Consider the following 18,548-nt stretch of genomic DNA (forward strand, 5'->3'; position numbering starts at 1 on the left):
GAGTAAATCTACGGATCGATATGGAAGGGAAACATAGGTAAGCAGTACCAGTGTTAGATCGAACTTTAGTCAGTTCCGATCATTTTATAGGAGATCGTTTGAGAAACGTGATTGTTTACACTTTGCTGAGGCTCATGGGAGATTGCGAGCTGAGGCTCGTGAGACTTTGCGGATGGCTAATGCTATTGCGATAGCTGCTATACGTACCAGGCTATTTCATGTCAAAATAGGCTGCTCTGTTAATGTTTCGAGTAAATCTACGGATCGATATGGAAAGGAAACATAGGTAAGTAGTACCAATGCGTTAGATCGAACTTTAGTCAGTTCTGATCATTTTATAGGAGATCGTTTGAGAAACGCGATTGTTTACAGAGGGCTCGTTGGTTATTGGCTAGTGGATGCATACCGCAACCCTAGTCAACCTCAGTTTGATGCAGTATAGCTTCTATTTTATGCGCCTTATAATCCGGTGCGCCTTATATATGGACAAAGTTTTAAAATGGGCCGTTCATTGAAGGTGCGCCTTATAACCCGGTGCGCCTTTTAGGTCGGAAAATACGGTAATACAATACTGTTACATGTATGTATATTGTGTCATACCTGTGCTCTTGTGCCGTGTATTTGAGAAGTTCGGCCAACTGGAGGGGATATTTGCAGATCTTCTGAACAGGGGTGAGCAAGAAGCCGTCTATGGCAATGTCAATCATTTGCTGGAGGAGTCGACAGGCCTCAAAAAAGTGCTGGTACCTGCCATCCCTCATCAACTTGCTCAGCTCCATGCAAGCATCCAAGTGATTATTGCAGTATTCTGAATATATCCAGAAACCATCTTGCTGTAATAAAGAAGAAGAAAAGTAGGAATAACAAATTAAAACCTAAATAATTTTTCATTAACATAAAATATTAATTGTTTGTTTAGTCGGATGGCTAAAGTGAAGAACAGAAAGTGGTTCCTTGATTGTGTTCTTGATTCTTGAGCCAAACCACATTGTTGCTGAAAGTGTCATATCCTTCTATAATTTCCACTATTCTTGAATTTTGAATTGTGTAAAAACATAGTATAAGTAGTAAATTGTATAATAAAGGCCCACACGCCCCTTTACGCCCAATTCTACCAGCAAAAGAAAGGTTAAACTGCGATTTGCACAAGACTCGCGCCTTGAAATAGGGCCTTAAGTTTTCATATTCATGAATGACATTGAACACAAAAGAGTCCAATATTTCTAATTTCTTTTGGACTCCAAATAAAGTCTTAAACACAAATCTCTAAAAAGCAGTCCTTAAAGAGAAGGAATAATAGGACAAGCACAGCAGTGGATATAAGTATGTCCAAATGTTTATGAGCTTGGGGGGAAACCTTGTTTTTTCTTTTGCTGTTGCATGTTATATTGTACTCATTTGCAATTTAATAACAAATACATTTTTGAATCTTGCACAATGAACTCACATGCTCTAAAAAGCATGGTCCAATTTCAGACAGGTGGGGCTCCTCTGTGTTATATTGTTTCTCCAAGTCTCTAACAAATCCCATCTGGAAACGGTAGATGTCCTCAATGTTGCCGAAGATGACCTTCAGTTGGTCATCATTAAACATGTCCACCCGTTTCCTGCACTGGCGGAGGTAACCCTGCAGAAGAAAGTTCATTAACTTCAATCATGCTTCCAAAAGATGATGTGGTTGGGAGCCATCAATTGAACGAAACTGAAATTACCACTGATTCAAAATCATGGTTATAAGTAAATAATACATATATTTAGGATATAAAGGGTTAGTGTTCCCTCACCAATTTGTGCTTCACGTTTCGCAAATGTGCGATTTCGCGGGTTTATATGTGACGAGAGAGCAGCATTTAAATACACGCTGATAGCGCGGGGCGTGCCTCTGAGCAATGTGCGTCACTGCGGACAAGTGCGGGAAGCGCGGCAGCCAGCCTGTCACGAACGAGGCAGGACAACCAAGTGCAACACGGACTGTTAATTTAGGGAATGCGAAAACAGGATAAGGAGAAAAAGGAGGCTAGAACGCCAGTAGAGCGGGTGCACGAGGTGACTGACGAGCTGGTCAGCAAGCTTGCATCGTGCGGGCATCTCGTTACACAACGGATCAGGCCAACGGGAATCAGATGGAATCGTGCGTGTTTCAAGGCAGACAACCAGCTAGGCGTACCGCTACACAGCGGATCAGGCAAACGGAAATTAGGTGGCAGGCGTGCGTGTGTCAAAGCAGACAAAACAGCGACGACTGACCGGCGACGAACGACGTTTATACATATGGCCTATTCAGCGGGTAACACGGTGGTGGCAATAGCACCGATTAGCACACGCAGTTCCGTATTGACGACGTGCGTCCCCGAGGTCTAGCGTGAGGGCGTGTAAGCCGGCCAGCATGGTGAGAGCGGAGACGTAACACAGCCGCGCACAAAGGAAAAACGCATTGCCGTGGAGAAAGAGTCAAGACAGCGGCAATGAGCCCTGATAGCGCGGTGCGTGCCTCTGAGCAATGTGCGTCACTGCGGACAATTTTTTTTAAATCTCGCACATCACCAAACAGCAAACATAATATCAAAAGTGGTGTTCATTCTCGGACAGAATAAGAAGGTTTACCATGCGGTTACCATGACCGACACGTGACTTTGGCACCTCAACATTAATATGTAAATGTTCCATAATTTGTTCCTTTTAAACCTATAGGTGGTGACTAACAGCTAATGATATCTCACTAGTCTGTACCTATCTGCTAGTTTCTAATGCATTTTGTACCTCACAAATGTCCTTGAGGTGTTTGATGTAGTGTCTCTCCGTGCTCATGATCTCGTTGATGACGTTAGCTCTCATTTGGTCACGGTTCTGGAGAGGCGAGCCCAGACACAAACAATCGTTGGCTGGGTCCAGGTGACCATTTTGAACCTCGCTCGTGCCTTCGGCTGGTTCCCCTCCTCCATCCTCTTGATTCACCCACAACTAAGGACAAACACATTCACACGCACAAACAAGGGGCACGTGATGACTGGGAAGCTGTGTGCAAACTACATTTGATGAAAAATTTTAACAAACAAATCCAACTGCAGACCCTTAATCCAAAACAAAATGTACACATACACGCACCTACGTACATCAGACATAGGACAAGTCATATAGTATTTTCAAAGATTTTTTCCCAGAGGTTATCTGACCTTGTGTGTGACCCCACCCGTTTCACTTCTGCACACATACACAGTGGATATAGACAAGACGTGACCACACCACTGTTTAAATACCAGGTTTACAGGAAAAAAAGGCACTTGTAAATCAATTTTAGTCATTGTACATGTGATCTCAATTCAATCCAAAAAATATACGGTATATACTAAAACGAACCACACTAAACCTGACACTGTAGTTTGTTGAAAGACATTTGCTTCAATTTCAACATTCTGTTTTTGAGATAAAAGGCTTAGTATTTACCTGGCAAGAGTTAGATGATTACATGAATCACTCGACGTAGTTCTTTACATTATCAATCTGGGACATTGCGATCTCCTTGTACAGCCTATCAAACTTTTCTTTTGACAAATCACGGCAGCGGAAATCCTAATCGGGACGTTAGACATTTCCAGCCCAAATGCACAAAGCGCCTCTCACTGCTCTTCTTCCAAAAGGAAACTGTGAATAACTCTGCGAGAACAGAATTAATTGCAGCGTCTATGCATGTTTGGTTGTTTTGCTTGTTTTCCCGGCCTCTTCGCTTTTTGCCTTCATTGCAGCCACATATCCCGCCCCCAAACACATTGTTGCTTTGTGATTGGTCCAGTCATTCGGTGACCGGCTCGAAAGGAATCAGCGGGCTCGGGACAAGATGGATTTTTGTGAACTCCAAAAATTGAGAATTCAGCTTGCAGGCAAGGTTATGTTAGTACGGAAGTTCTTGACTACTGGGCCACCATTGCTTGCAGAGACATTCCAAATTTGTCAAATTGCAAGGGCATTGCTTGTGCACACATCCCACATGGTTTCAGTTGGATTTAGGTCTGGGTTCTGTCTGGGCCAACTCATATTGTCTTTTGGTGAACATTCTGTTAATTTGGATGTATACCTGGGTTAATTCTCTGCTGAAAAGATGATGCTTTTGAGCGGAATTTGAAGGCTTTTGGACAAAATGAACTTGTATTCGAGAGAGAGGGAGGAGAGCGAACGAGAGACAGAAAAGAAACCAATAATGCTGTGGCTGTGACTGTATTTCATTGCTGTACAACCAGGACTACAGCAGAAATTACTACAGCAGGTTTTATGATGCTGTGGGTCTCTTGACACTAGTCTTTTAATCAACTTTTGGTAACATCAATGTGGTTCCACTTCGTTTTTAGTCTTTACTGTGCTCCAGGTTACATGTAATGCTGTTGAATTTTCTACCCCTTTGCCTACTGATATGCACAAACCTAGCAATAACTTTTTTTCACCTTTGTGGTGCAGTTTTATTAATTAATGACTTTATTCATAGAGAAACTTGCTAATTTTGTTAATCGCAGACACCTGAATACCTAAATATTACACTACTACGGAATGTAGGGTTGTAGCTATCGAATATTTTAGTATTTAAGTGTCCTATTGAAAATCCTATTGAATAATCAATTATTCAAATAAATTATATTGTTGTAATTAGAAAACACAAAAGAGAAAATAAAATATTTAACTTAAGATCTTACAATCAATTGTTTTCCTTTTTAATACAATCAACAGTTTTTGTTTTTTAAAATCACACTATTTTCTTGAATTAAAAAATATACAAATTCAAATGATTATCATACTTTGTAGGCTCAGACATTTGAAAAAATGCTTGAGAATATTTAAGTTGATGCTTCGTAAACAATACAAAGCATATCAACAGTAAAACAGTTATTTGGACCAGTGCTAGGGTTTTGATGTTGTGGTTTTAATTTTTTGTTTTATTTAACATGCCAGGTCGCAATTGCCCGCAGAAATGCTCATTGCGTAAAGGCAAATTTAAACTAAAATGAAGCTCACGAGGAATCAAATACTTTCTTCGTTTGACTACACCAAAACAATGTACTGTTTGGGCACACGAGTCATTTTACTCTGAAGTCCTCTCTGAACATTCTGCATTTTTTACCCGCATTACTCAAAATGTAGCCATTTACGGTACTGCACTGGCCATATGTCACAGTGCCTAGTGCCCTACACTGAGCAAAACCTGCAAGCGCCATAATTATGGTCACGGGCATATACTGTACTTGTCACCATGGTAATAAACAAGCCACATATTCGACAGCAGCCATAATTAACAGAGACCTAGCCCTCCGTATACTTGCAACCTTTCACGATTTTTTTAACCCTACCTCCAACGTGCCTCCGGATCAGCCATTACTCCCACAAATCCCCCAATTTTACAGCTGCTTTGTTGAGGAACACTAGCAAGTGGGCAGTCACTGACAAATGGCTGCGTCAAAATAAGACTATATGAAGCAAACTTATCAATCAGGGCACACAAAAAGAAGATAACATCCTCAAAGCGGATGAAGAAAAGAACAAGATGGTGGTACATATTGGGAATGTCCCGATACGATATTCTGCATCGGTATCGGCACCTGATCTGGCTCTTTGGTGAGTATCGGACAGAATCGGATTCGGTCACCTGGTGGAGCGATTTCATTGCTTTATTTTAGATGATCAATCAGTGTCTGTCCTGGAAAACAATGACTTTTGTCGTAATGGACTTTTTGGAGCCAACCGATAAACTTCCTTACAGGGACGGCGTTAATGGAGCTATACAACAAGAACTGCGATCGTGCAAGCGTTTTTTTTTTTTTTTTTTTAAATCAATGAACAGTTTAAGTTGAGTTTTGCTAAGGCTTAAGATGCAACATATCAAAATATATTAAATTTTATTATGGCTTGACTCACAGGGGAAATTTTGTTAAAAACGGCTAAACATAATTGTTCAATGTGTTGTAAGCATAACAAAGGACTTTTAATTCATATATGATTCATTCCATACCTTAGGATTAAAATAAAAAAAATTAAAAAAGGGGCTTGGTATAGGAAAGAGCACGCCTTAATAAAATCAGAGCAAATCAGAAGCCCAAAAATCTTGATCGGGACATCACTAGTATAAGGAAGTAGTGTCATAGTATCAGCAACCATCACAATGTTGTCAGCACAGTCCACACTACTAGCTAAAATTAAACACCAGAACAGCAGATGAGACAAACAGTATGTTTTGTCTCATCTGTGAGTTTACACAGAGAAGTTATGTTCCATTATTAGCCATGCTGCAAAGAGTTAGTCCTCATCATAATTTCTCCTTTTCGCAGGACAATTATGGAGGGGAATTGGGGCCAAAATTTTCTACTAAAAAAACAAAACTCGTACTTGAAAAAAATAAAACTTGAAACTGAAAATAAATGTGTTAGGCTTGACACTTGGAAAATGAAAAAATATATATTCAAAATAAAAATACTTGTATAAAAAGGTTTGTTGAGTTGAAAATAGTTTTGCTTAATTTTGGTAAATTTTTTGAATAAACTATTTGTTTTCACGTTTCACCTCCATTTATTTCTCAAGTTTTTAGGTCTTTTTTTCAGTTGCATGTTTTATATTTCACATATCTTTTTTAGGTTCAACATTTTTTTTTCCAGATTCATCTTTTTTTTTTTTCAGGTTCAAATCTTTTTTTCGAGATTCACACTTTTGACCCGAATCTGGCATGGGGGATGTGGTACTAGCTGAGCGTACAAGCTCAACACGTTTACTTTCAGTTTCTAAGTTAAATTTTTTCATGTACGAGTTTTGTTTTTTCAAGTACGAAACTTTTGACCCCAATCTACCTCCATAGATAATGCATTTGCTGCCAAATGCTTGAATTGATGCCACCCTCAATTTTTCTGTCAGCTTGGTCTATCCAAACTGGTACTAATTTGTGTTTGGGATTAAAAAAAAAAAGAAAAAAAAAAAAGCATCTTCTGGAATTTTCTGTTACAGGCTAAATGTTACATTACACAAAATATTAACATAGAACATTAGAATTGTTGCAAATGGCTGTTCATTATTCCATTCAGAATTGGCAAACACAGTTGTGCACTTCCATAAACATATTAAAGCGAACTGACCACATATAATGATTGGGAAAAAAAGTTTCATTTCACTTTTACACTTACGGTACACGCCAATTACAATGAAGGTGGAACGTTGTGTAAAACAGAGAAAGAAATACGGGCTACATTGATTTTTAAACCCTTTCCCACCTGAATACACACAAAAAAATGAGTTTTTTTGCAAACATTGGCTCATTTTGAAAATTACACACAAAAAATAGGTGTTTCTTTCGTGTAAACACCCAACTGGTGAATAGGTTAATGGAAAACAGGTGATTGTCATGATTGGGTATCAAAGGAGCATGCCCGAAATACTCAGTTGTTCACTAGCGAGGATAGGACAAGGTTCACCCATTTGTAAACAACTGTCTGAGCAAACGTTTGTCAATGTACAATTGCAAGAAATTTAGGGATGTCATCATGTCTGGTCCTTAATATACCGTATTTTCCGGACTATAAGGCGCACCGAACTATAAGGCGCACCTTCAATGAATGGCCCATTTTAAAACTTTGTCCTTATATAAGGCGCACCGGACTATAAAGCTCACCATTCATGCATCATGTCAGATTTTTAATCCAAATCAAATCATTCTCCATTTTATCTTTTTTACATCAACTTCAGACGCAACAAATTACTTTATAATCACAAAATAATGATCCATAGTCTTTTGGATTCATGATTCATAGTCTTCAGCGGGCCACTTATGATTGATTTCATGACACAATGCTTCAGGCCAGTTTAAATTTAGGACTATAAGGTGCACTGTCGGCTTTTGAGAAAATTTTAGGTTTTTAGGTGCGACTTATAGTCCGGAAAATACGGTAATCAAAATATTCAGGCAAACTAGCTGCACATAGGCAGCAAGGCTGAAACAGGCATAATTTTGAAAAGGATATTGCGACATGGGAGCAGGAACACTTCACAAAAATAGTATCAGTTAACAAAGATTGTCACCACATCAATATTATTGTTCTTTCATTATATTTTAAACAGTGACGTGTTCACTTTCTATACCCACTGTTGATCTTTGGAAACATCCTAACATGCACATTTGCTCTTGAACATTCATACGCACAGGTTCACACACATAATAGTCGATCCTGCCGTCACAGCGAGCGTGATTTCAAATGCCCAGCAGCCAACACCTGATGACACACACTGCCAAGAGTACATTGAAGAACTGATGGGTAGAATGTCAAACACAAGATGAGAAATGCAACGCCACAGACAAGCAGAGTGACGGGTGGGAGAGCACGAAACTGCAAGGACAAAAACCAGTAGCGCAGCCTTACAGTACAACTGCAAAATAGTCAGAGTCAACAGTAAATGAACTGTCCTGGAAAAAGATTTTTTTTTAAAATAGCAATGGACATCAGTATTGATGTAAATTTAAAATTAAGATGATTAGTCACTTATACTGCCTAAATATTTTGGGTACAGTTCTTGAGGGGGGAAAAAAAATTGAATCTTTACTTTTGACTCATCACTACTACCTAGTATCCATGACACCTGTCAAGGGGATGAGTGGATGAGTTTAATGTTTGGTAATGTTGAGGGTGCGTTGCGTGGTGGGTTGGACAGGCTTAGATGGGTGGATGAGGCTGGGGAAAAAAACGCACCTTTGACGTGGTGTTTTGGAACCGTGGAGTTGCTATGGGGTTGATATAGAAAACCTGTTTTGTTTGGGGCTGAGGAGGGTGGGGTTCCACCTTGGAGAGAAAGAATGACACAACAGAAAGATACTTTTTGGTTGACAGTCCTGCCCTCTTGGGAGCGACGATGGAAGGGTGGACAGGTGGGAATGGTAATGACGGGTGTCTGAAGGGGACATTTTGCTGTGAGCACAAAAGGATGCTCTTCCTTCAGCGGGACATCAAATAAATAAGACGCAGCATCTTCATCAGATAACAGTTCAAACAAGTTAGTGTTGTTCATATGCTGGTAGTTATCTCAATGTAAAATGACAATATGGTGATTTCATTGGAGAGAAAAAGAAAAAAGAAACGTGATACCACATGAAAGGGACACCCTCGGCATGTATTTTTAGTAAGGCAGTATTTATTGTTCAAATAAATGATTGTTCACCAGTATGTGTGAAGAGCCAGCAGCATACCAACAGTTGGTTTGTTTGCATATGTTCATGTGCCTCCAGTTGTGTGAGCGGATGTATGTTGTGTCTGTAGTTGTGGGCCAGCTGCGGCAGACTCACCCGCACAAAGCTGGCAGGGAACCATCCCTCCTCCTCATCAATCTGGCCCCACCACCAGTCCTTGTTGGAGGCATCCAGCACTTTTATGACGTCACCGGCCTTAAATGCCAACTCCCGGTCCGCCATGGTCACATGGTCCCATACCGCCTCAGCGTTGACGATTGACCCTCCACTTATCAACTATAGAATAGGTGAGAATAGAGAATGTATTTAAATCCATAGCTCATTAAAAATAGACTCCAACGATGTAGAAATAAAATGGTTTAGGTCACAGGTGTCAAACTCAAGGCCCGGGGGCCAGATACGGCCCGCCACATCATTTTATTTGGCCCGGGAAGACAAATTGTGCATCAAATTCGTGTGTCATGACTAGAATTGCAAATTGTCTTCACTTTTAATAATATCTTTTTTTTTAATAATTGACCAGTTTTTACTCGTCTGATTTGAAAACGAGTTATTTGTCAGGTTTTTTTGGAGCTTTTACTGTATATAATATGAGGTGCTCATACATACATTTATTTGGGTTGACAGTCATAATGGCCCTCCGAAAGAAGCTATGACTACAAAGCGGCCTGCGAAAAAAATGAGTTTAACACCATTGGTTTAGGTTATCATATATAGTATCTAACATCTTTTTTACGCTTCTGAATAAAAAAATAAATGCCCTATGAATTGGGTTTCAAATGGAAAAATAAAAAATATAAAATATTGAATTGATGTCACAGTGATTGAAATACTTTTCTTTTGTGTTGAAACCACTCATTACCAATGAAGGCAAATTCAAACCATCAAAGCTCACTGGTAGCGTTAAGGACTGCAAACAGCATTACACAGTTGCTAACACAAAGCACAGCACAATACAACAATGTGCACCAACAGAAAAAGGGCAAAACTACGACAGGAGAAACAACACAAAGTTCAGACATGCAACACTCAGTAGGGAGGGATCATGGCCTGTGAGCTGATCTTTCAGGGATGCAGGCAGCTAGCTAAAAGTGCTCATTATAGTACAAGAGACAGCGACGGTGCTATTAAGTGGGACCCAGATTTGAAATCACCCATTTAGTGTACCAAAATGTTATCCATCACACTGTTTTGCCACCTAGAGATGAAAACCAGGTCCACATTAATGCATCTGTGGCAAAGCTCCATGTTATTGTTTGGCCAAATGTCCTCTTCCAGTTCCGTCTTTTCACCAGAATCGTCCAGTCCAAACGTAACCCTGCATGTATCCAGTTGTGGGCAGTGCAGCCAGTTCTACCCAAGCCGGTCAAGATCTGCTTGAGCTCTAGGTAATAGGTTTACAAAGGGCTAAACAGCATGAACTCCAAATTTAAAGCCTAAACTGGGAAATATCCTGTTTTTTAAATCCATCTTGAATGTGCTTGCATTGTATTTATTACTGCATTGCATTCTTCTTTATCAAAGGAATAATCAATACAAATGTTTTGTTGGCGGCAGCCCTACATTTGACTTTTGTTAAAACTTTTCACATAGTAAACTGAACAGTGACTAACTAAATGAACTTTGTATGATGACATCAGTTTGTTATGGGAACTCACACAACAGAGAAAGTGATAAAGAAAAAGTTTAAACTTCCTTTTTCGACACCTAATTAACCACTGCATCATGTTGGATTTCTAAGGAAATGTCTAATAAGAGAAGTTTACACATAGTTGGTTAACTAAGGGTCTGGTGCATCTGCTAAATCCTTCCTTACGTGTAATGCAGAAGCATCCATTTGTGTTCAAAGATGTCACTGAGTAACTTGATTACATCGACAATCACACAGGGCTGTGAACTGCTGCAACAATAGCTCCAGCCTATATCTCAAAGCTCTTCACTTCAGGAAGAGAGGAGGATTACTGCAAAAACATGTGTCACGCTGCCATGGAAACAGCACGGATGGAGGCTGGTCAAAAAGATTAAAAAATCTGTTCATTCAGGAAGAGAAATTGGATTTATATCAGACTGAAATGATTGTACAGTAATGCAGAAATAGATCGTGGCATGATGGACCTGACTGGGCCAGCGCATGCACAACAGAGGTCAGCCTTGATGCTCCCCTATTAAAACTGATCAGGTTGGACCATATTCTTCTGCCCAATGGGAAGAGAGAGCAATCCAGTCACTCTTATGCTGTGCCTCCCTATTCTGTTCATTCCTTTCCCTCATCTCATCTCCTTAACAGCACTCTCCACACTGGTTCATTCTTTTCCCTACATGTCTGAATAAATTAAAAGTGTTACCTAATCAATCTCAACAATTGCCCCTGCCTTGGCGAAGATGGATCAAATAACATGAGAAAGCTCTTACACGCAAACACTCCTGACCTGTGGATCTGACAGCTGTAATGACCTCCACAGTACGTCAAGTTGCACCATAATAAATCAGGACCCTACTCAACTTGGAAGATCTGTATTTAGGTCAAAGCAAACGCATGCAGCGGAATGTCTCCCTCTAAGCGTGGCATGTTCAAGCGACATACATTTAACAGAGAGCAAGAAATACAAAATTACAATGGCTTGAGTCCTTCTACCTTTGCACCACTAAGCATCAGCATTCGCTGCACTGGCAGCCCCACTGCATTCTTCCTCTCTTTGTAGTTGTAGCATAGCTGCACTGAAGCGCCCACAGCATTCCAAAGCAAATACATACTGTATGTTTCGACAAGCCTTACCATGTTCGTAGCATGTAACTGTAAGGAGAGCGCATGCATGGGGAAATCCGGCTCATACGATCATGATTGACGATCCCTTTCAATAGAGCACAAAATGATGGTTGTGCACGAGAGGAGCTTGAGCTGTCGTTTTACAGGGTGCTATATTCCAGAAAGAGGTTTCTCTTACTGACGCACAGAGTGAGTCTCGTGGTCCGTCCTCCCTGCGTCTGCCAACCTTGTTATGTAATACACATATACCCCGGGTCTGGGAGCCAATCAGAAATAGCTCTTCCAAAAATCAGGGAGAAATAGCAGCACATCTTGTCACTCACACGCACACATATTCTTTGCACATCATTTAACATTTAATAAGAAAACACCTTCCCTGCACTGATTTAATCAAAAACTAAGTTATAATGCATGCACAAAAACAAACCACGGCAGCAACTTGCTATGTGCTGTGCTGCTTACTTTAAGATTGTGCCATTGCCACTACAGTATTCAACATCATGATGCTCTGCTCTCAAGTGGAAGTAAGCTCAAGCTTCAGTGAAGAGAACATCGGCTCACATGCCATGACAAGTGAAAGTTACCTTGTATAACGAATGGCTGCCAAGTATTTGTCTGCACATGCAGTGAAACCTTCCCACCTTTATGAAACAAACACATTACTTAGCCTACAGGGTGAGAGAGCACTTTAAATCTAAAAAAGAAGACAACGCAAACTAGCCTGTCCACCATCACTAATAATAGGAATGTCATGAACAACTCTGAGATGGGCTTTTAGCATATCTATTTATAACATGTCATCAAACATTTATGACACCTGCCCCCCATCTTTTATTGGCTCACGCTTCTGCATGCAGAAGAAATGGGGTGTTTTTCCCTCCAACATGCTTTTTCACTTGACAGATAAAAAAGAAAAAGCTGTGAGCCTTAGAAACATGTGCATTGTTCAAGTGTGACGAGTCCGGTACTAGAAATGGGAGCTGAGGTTAACTGCATCTAAAATGGGGGACACCTTAATGTGAGCCTGTCCTTTATTAGGCCTAGCCTTGTCCACAACTGATTACTGTTAAGGTAGCATGATCTTGCAGCGTCTGCAGCACACATCTCACTAGCAGGCCTATTTGCCAGGAATAACACGTTGTCTTCAGTCGGGAGATTACATCTTTGCTTCCATGCTGGGAATAATAAGCAATAAAAGTCACGCAGCAGCAAGCCGAGATTAAAAAAAAAAAACATCACCCGGCCTCATAAAATACTGAGAGAATTAAATAACTCTCGCGCTCATAAGCCATGGGATATAACATGGAGGAGAGAAGAAAAGGAGCTCGACGAAAGGGACACGTTAATATGCGTGGATAACTCGAGTGACCACAGAAAAGGGTTACAGCAGCTCAAGGTCTAGTGTGTCCGCACCACCACCAAACAACATAATGTGTCACAAACGAACGTTGAGAGGAGACAATACACAACGAAGGGGGGGGGGGGGGGGGGGGGGGGGGTAACACAAATACATAATATTGTACCAACGTCATTCATTTCAACGCGTAGCCGTGATGGAGCGCCGGGTGTCCCCACTCTCAACCACCGCGCACCGCCTGTCTCTCCTCTCCTGTGTGACAGCGAGGTGGGCTGCGAACCGGGCCCCGACCGCAGATCCATTAACGAGTACCGAGGATGAACATCAACAGCACGTTCACAAGCACCAGCAACGCGATCACCGTAAACACCGCGCAAGTCTGGACATCCAAGGCCATGGCGCAGCACTGCGGGCCGCGAGAGGCGTTCTCAGTCGGGCGGTATTCAGCTGCGAAGACCCCAGGCAAGCATGTAATCCACCTTTACAGTTGGGCAAAACGTGGAGAAAAAGATGCCAATACGCCTCCTCACGCTGCGTCTTGTAACTCATAATGGCACAGGATGGGATGCATCATCCTCACCATCATCATCGTCATCAGTCTGCACCCCGATTTCTCCCTGCTGGTTCAACACCTGACGGTGTTTTGCTCTTCCCGACAAACGCAATTCTCCGGGCTGCAGATTAAAGCAGGCGGGGGAGAGGCGGTGTGCAGGCTGTGAGCAGCTGCGGAGCTGCCTTCCGGTGAGCGGAGACCAGGCAGGAGAGGGGCTCGGCGTTGGAGAGGCGGTCCTGAACTAATTCTCATCACCCTCCACTGCGAGACTACCGGCATCAGACATCACACCAGGCGGGGAGGGGCACGGCCAGCCCCTCGCTGACTTCATTGACCACCAAGGCTGAAATCACAACCCTTCGAACAATACCGCCGTACGTGCCATGCGAAGTGATTTATCATTTATCGGTCGCACCTTACGGGAGGATTTCACGACAAAGGACAAGTGTTGAGCGCCTTGTATATTGAAATGATATCAGCATTTTTCACCCTTCTCTCTGGCTAATCCATCTCGTATACAGTGAATTTTCGCGTGCAGGGGACAAAAACACTCATTCGAACTCGTATTTCTATGTGAAATCGTTTTTGCGCAACATTCAAATGATAACACTCGCTGACCTGTCACACTTGTTTCGTGTGAATAATAGAAATACCCAAATAATCAGAACCAAGTGAAATACCGTATTGGCCCGAGTATAAGACGACCCCCTCTTTTTCAAGACTCAAGTTTGAAAAAAGACTTTTTGAACACCAATTTTAATTTTTATACGGAAAATACTTACAGTGCATCTAAAACAAATGATTATAAGCATGTTATTTGGCCTCATTCAAATCATGCAAAAACTGTCTATCACATCTTAATATCTGAACATTTAAATATGTAAACTAAAGTGCAATCACATTTGTAAATGAATGGCTTCTGGTTTTTGAAATGTAAATAAACCTGTGATAAAATAACAAAATTGCAATAACTGCATTAACCATCAAAGTGAAGTCTAACTGTAACTGTAGTCTTGAAACAAATCTGAATAAGGAAAAACATTGCAATAAAATAACGCAAACTGGTTTAAACTTGAGTGTAGCTGAGATCTGTCATGTCAGAACATTACTCCTCACAAACATCCTCTGCCTCGCTGTGCTCAGTGTCACTGTCCACGTACGCGCACACCCTCCTGGCGAGCTCTTGAAAGGGGGCGCTCTGAGGACCAAGGATAGCTTTTCTCTGATTGTGAGCATTTTTTAGGCGATCTTTTTGAGCTCTGCATCTCCGTACATTACACTCTGTGACACCATATTTCACAGCCGCTTTGCAATTGTTTGAAGACTTTGCCTCATTTATCACCATCATCTTGAAGTTTGCATCATAACAATCTCTTCAGCTGCCGGTTAACCTGGCCGATCTTCGACCCACTTTTCTCCAGATTGTCGCTACGTTTCTCCATTTTCTGTATTCTCTTCTCTTATTTTCTTCTCTTTTCTTGCTTACCGCTATTTTTTATTTTTCTTCTTCATGCTACCGCTATTTTTATTTTTATTCTTCCTGACAGGGGTTCACTTCGGCCTGGGGAGTTAAGTTCAGCAGTCGCTTTAAAGATATCTGGCGCCATCTAGCGTTGTGAATGAGAATAATGTCTAGACCCCGAATGTAAGACGACCCCCACTTTTTCAGTCTTATTTCAGTACAAAAAACACCGTCTTATATTCGGGCCAATACGGTAATCAGCAGAAACTGTACTGTTGACTAACAAATCAAATGGAAAAATATTCTCTTGCAAATCCTGTACTGGAATATTACAAGTTTCCCAAATTAAACGCTATATACATCAGTTAATTGTTATGTTATTTGGGGCTGGGAGATATGACAAAAGTATATCACCATATAACCCTAACCCTAACCATAATGATATCGACCAATATGTACTTATTTTTTAATTAACTTTTGAAAAATAATAACCTGAAAAAAGTAATTTATTTTCTTAATAATATATTTTTTTAAATAAGTGCCTTTTTAAAATAATGTGCTTAGTGCGCGATATGGCTGAAAAATGTTTCTCAAGTATCAGTAATCATATCAGTTAATATTGACAATTAAATGACCTGTTAAAAATAGTTAAATATATACAAATAATGTTATAATAATAATAAATGTACCACTACTACTACTACTACTACTACTACTACTACTACTAATAATAATAATAATAATAATAACAATAATAATAAAAACGTTAACTTTTTGGTGTATCAGTACATTATAACAGGCAAAGTTGCTTCTCCAGCAGTACACTGTCAATGCTCATTTGCGCTAGCCACTACCATAAAGTTACAAACGTCAAACTTAATTCAATGTTCATACAATGTTCGTGTAGTGAACTAATACTCTTTTGCAGTGCAGGCATCACCATTGACCATCCACCATAGACCACTTATTATAGCCAAATAAGTCAAGAAAAAAATTAAAAAACGAGTTAAAATTAGTCACAGCTACATCTTTGGTCCTCTATTTTTAAATTATACTTTGCATATAAAGCTTTGAAACCAAAGAAATGTTTAATCAATCCACCATGAGTAGTTCTCAGGGAAACAACACATTGTAATTGTATGCTTTCATGATTCAATTCATTTTATGACTGAATGGATTTCAAAGCATATTCCTTTCAATATTGTAATTCTTGAAGGACTGTGTGACTACTTCTTTTAAAACATCCTTAAAACAGTATTCATTTTGAGTCATATTTTATTGTGTCAGCAACATTGTGGAAAAATATTAAACACGTTTACCACACAGTCAGGAGGGTGTGAATCTCTGTCGGAACATCTCTGTCTAGAGTTTGTATGCTCCCCCCGTGGCCCCTACCTCCAACATTTCTCAAAAGTATGCTTCTGATTCTAACTGAGGACTATATTGCCTATCGACGTGAATGTGAATATGTATTCCCTGTGAAAGACTGGCGACTAAATACAGCTTGGGCATGATCATTATTTTAATATTTGGGTCCTCATAGTTGAGAGGATTATGATGGGTGCGCACTATGCTTATAAATAATTTTATAGGCTGCGTTTGGCTCATTTCAGCCACCTCATTCACAATCCAGTTATCAAATCAACCACTCAACACATCTGCACATAGTCGCGCTTTGAGTTCGGCTCCAAAGTATAAGAATATGTTGAAAAGAATAACACCAAGAGTGCAGCAGTATTTTTAAAGCCATAAATAATTTCCAGGGCACTTTCTGCACATATAGTACATCCAGATAAAAGTGAAGGCTCATGAAAGCGAGGCTTTCAGTGAATTGCAAAGAGCTGTACAGAGCATCAACGCTAAGATATGACAACCCTTCTCAAACAAGATCCCGCTCTGTGCTTGCATATGTATGTGTGTGCATGTGTGTGAAAGGCAGAGGGAGCATATTACATAAGCGTGCCCTTCCACTGTGGGCTCACTCTCCAATCTCCCTGACATTTAGACAACAAAGGTCACATCTGAAAGTCTAAATCTGCACAGACACCAATGCTAATTCACTCATGCATATACAGAAGAGTTGGTTTGTTAAAACAGTACAATTCCTCACAGTATTACATCTGATAATGCTAAACTTATTTTACACGAACAAGCATTGAAACCCGACCCTTGTTCTTCTCTTTGACGGACTTAGCCCTCATCTTGTTTAGACACATTTTTATCGGACTTAAAACTGGATAGATCGATTTATAATGTTTTAATACACAAAATTTGAGTTGATTGGACGGGACAACTTGCCCAAAGTGGATTGCTCAGCTATTTTGTGGCTTCCGATGTCTGAGAATTAGTTTCCTGAAAACAGTTCTTGCAGCAAACAAGACTTGTCTGGACATGACAGTTAGAACACATTGATTCATCATGTAAAGAAATTCTTTCAGTTAATAAATCATATTCTGCATTAGTGTCTGCAATAAGGAACAAAAATCATTTTCGGCAATTTTTTGTTTTTTACTATCTACTCTTGTTAATAATGACCTCGAACCCCTTCCCAAGCAGTGTCTGATCACACAAGTCACGAAAAAGCCAAATTCATCTATTAAGGCGTAACTCCAGTGCACAAAGGTCAACACTGGACAAAACCAGTGTCAACGTGATCTGGTAACCAAAAAACAAAGAGGCAAATCAGATGACATGAAACCTTACACTGAATGTCACATGGACACTTCTGCAACTCAGTGTTTATCAACAGATTCACTGGTGTACTTATATTGCTGCTGAGAAGCACCATCTCACATTCTATTTCTCAGAGAAACACACATAAATCTACGGTATACAGTACTCATAAATGATGTTGGTATTATCCATCATCGCCATATATTACCAACAGTGGGAGCAATGTAAGGACAGACGCACTTAACAACTTTCATCTTATGGAGTGAGGTCTCTAGCCCTCTATTAGGAAGCAAACCATGCTGGGGAACTTAAGTGGCTGGTCAAAATGGATGCCACTGCCATTTCGACGAGCAGCCGTAAAGCGCAGCCCTCTGTCAAGACAGCAATGTCAGCTGGTTGTATATTTCTTGCTCCATTTTTTATTTGAAGAGTCATAAACTTCAGTACATAATATGTGGATAGCTGTGCAGGTTAAACATTGGTTTACAGCTACCCCAATAAAATTGAGAGGCCAAATAAAAGGGGGGAAAAAAA

At 40.4% G+C, this 18,548-nt stretch overlaps 1 protein-coding gene across 11 annotated transcripts in view; it reads right to left on the reverse strand.

Annotated features, from left to right (window-relative positions):
- Positions 1–18,548, reverse strand: part of LOC119129596 (rho guanine nucleotide exchange factor 9) — a 47,529-nt gene that overhangs the window by 12,779 nt on the left and 16,202 nt on the right. For 4 of the 11 annotated variants that reach the window (XM_037262908.1, XM_037262903.1, XM_037262905.1 and 1 more), the window contains 5 exons: positions 9,299–9,478; positions 8,709–8,798; positions 2,761–2,961; positions 1,448–1,627; positions 601–833 (listed from right to left, as the gene is read on the reverse strand). In XM_037262908.1, the coding sequence (XP_037118803.1) occupies positions 601–833; positions 1,448–1,627; positions 2,761–2,961; positions 8,709–8,798; positions 9,299–9,478 (884 nt within the window). The other 7 variants (XM_037262911.1, XM_037262912.1, XM_037262913.1 and 4 more) reach the window with 7 other exon arrangements.

The sequence above is a fragment of the Syngnathus acus genome, chromosome 10 (assembly GCF_901709675.1).
Source record: "Syngnathus acus chromosome 10, fSynAcu1.2, whole genome shotgun sequence".
Taxonomy (NCBI): Eukaryota; Metazoa; Chordata; class Actinopteri; order Syngnathiformes; family Syngnathidae; genus Syngnathus; species Syngnathus acus.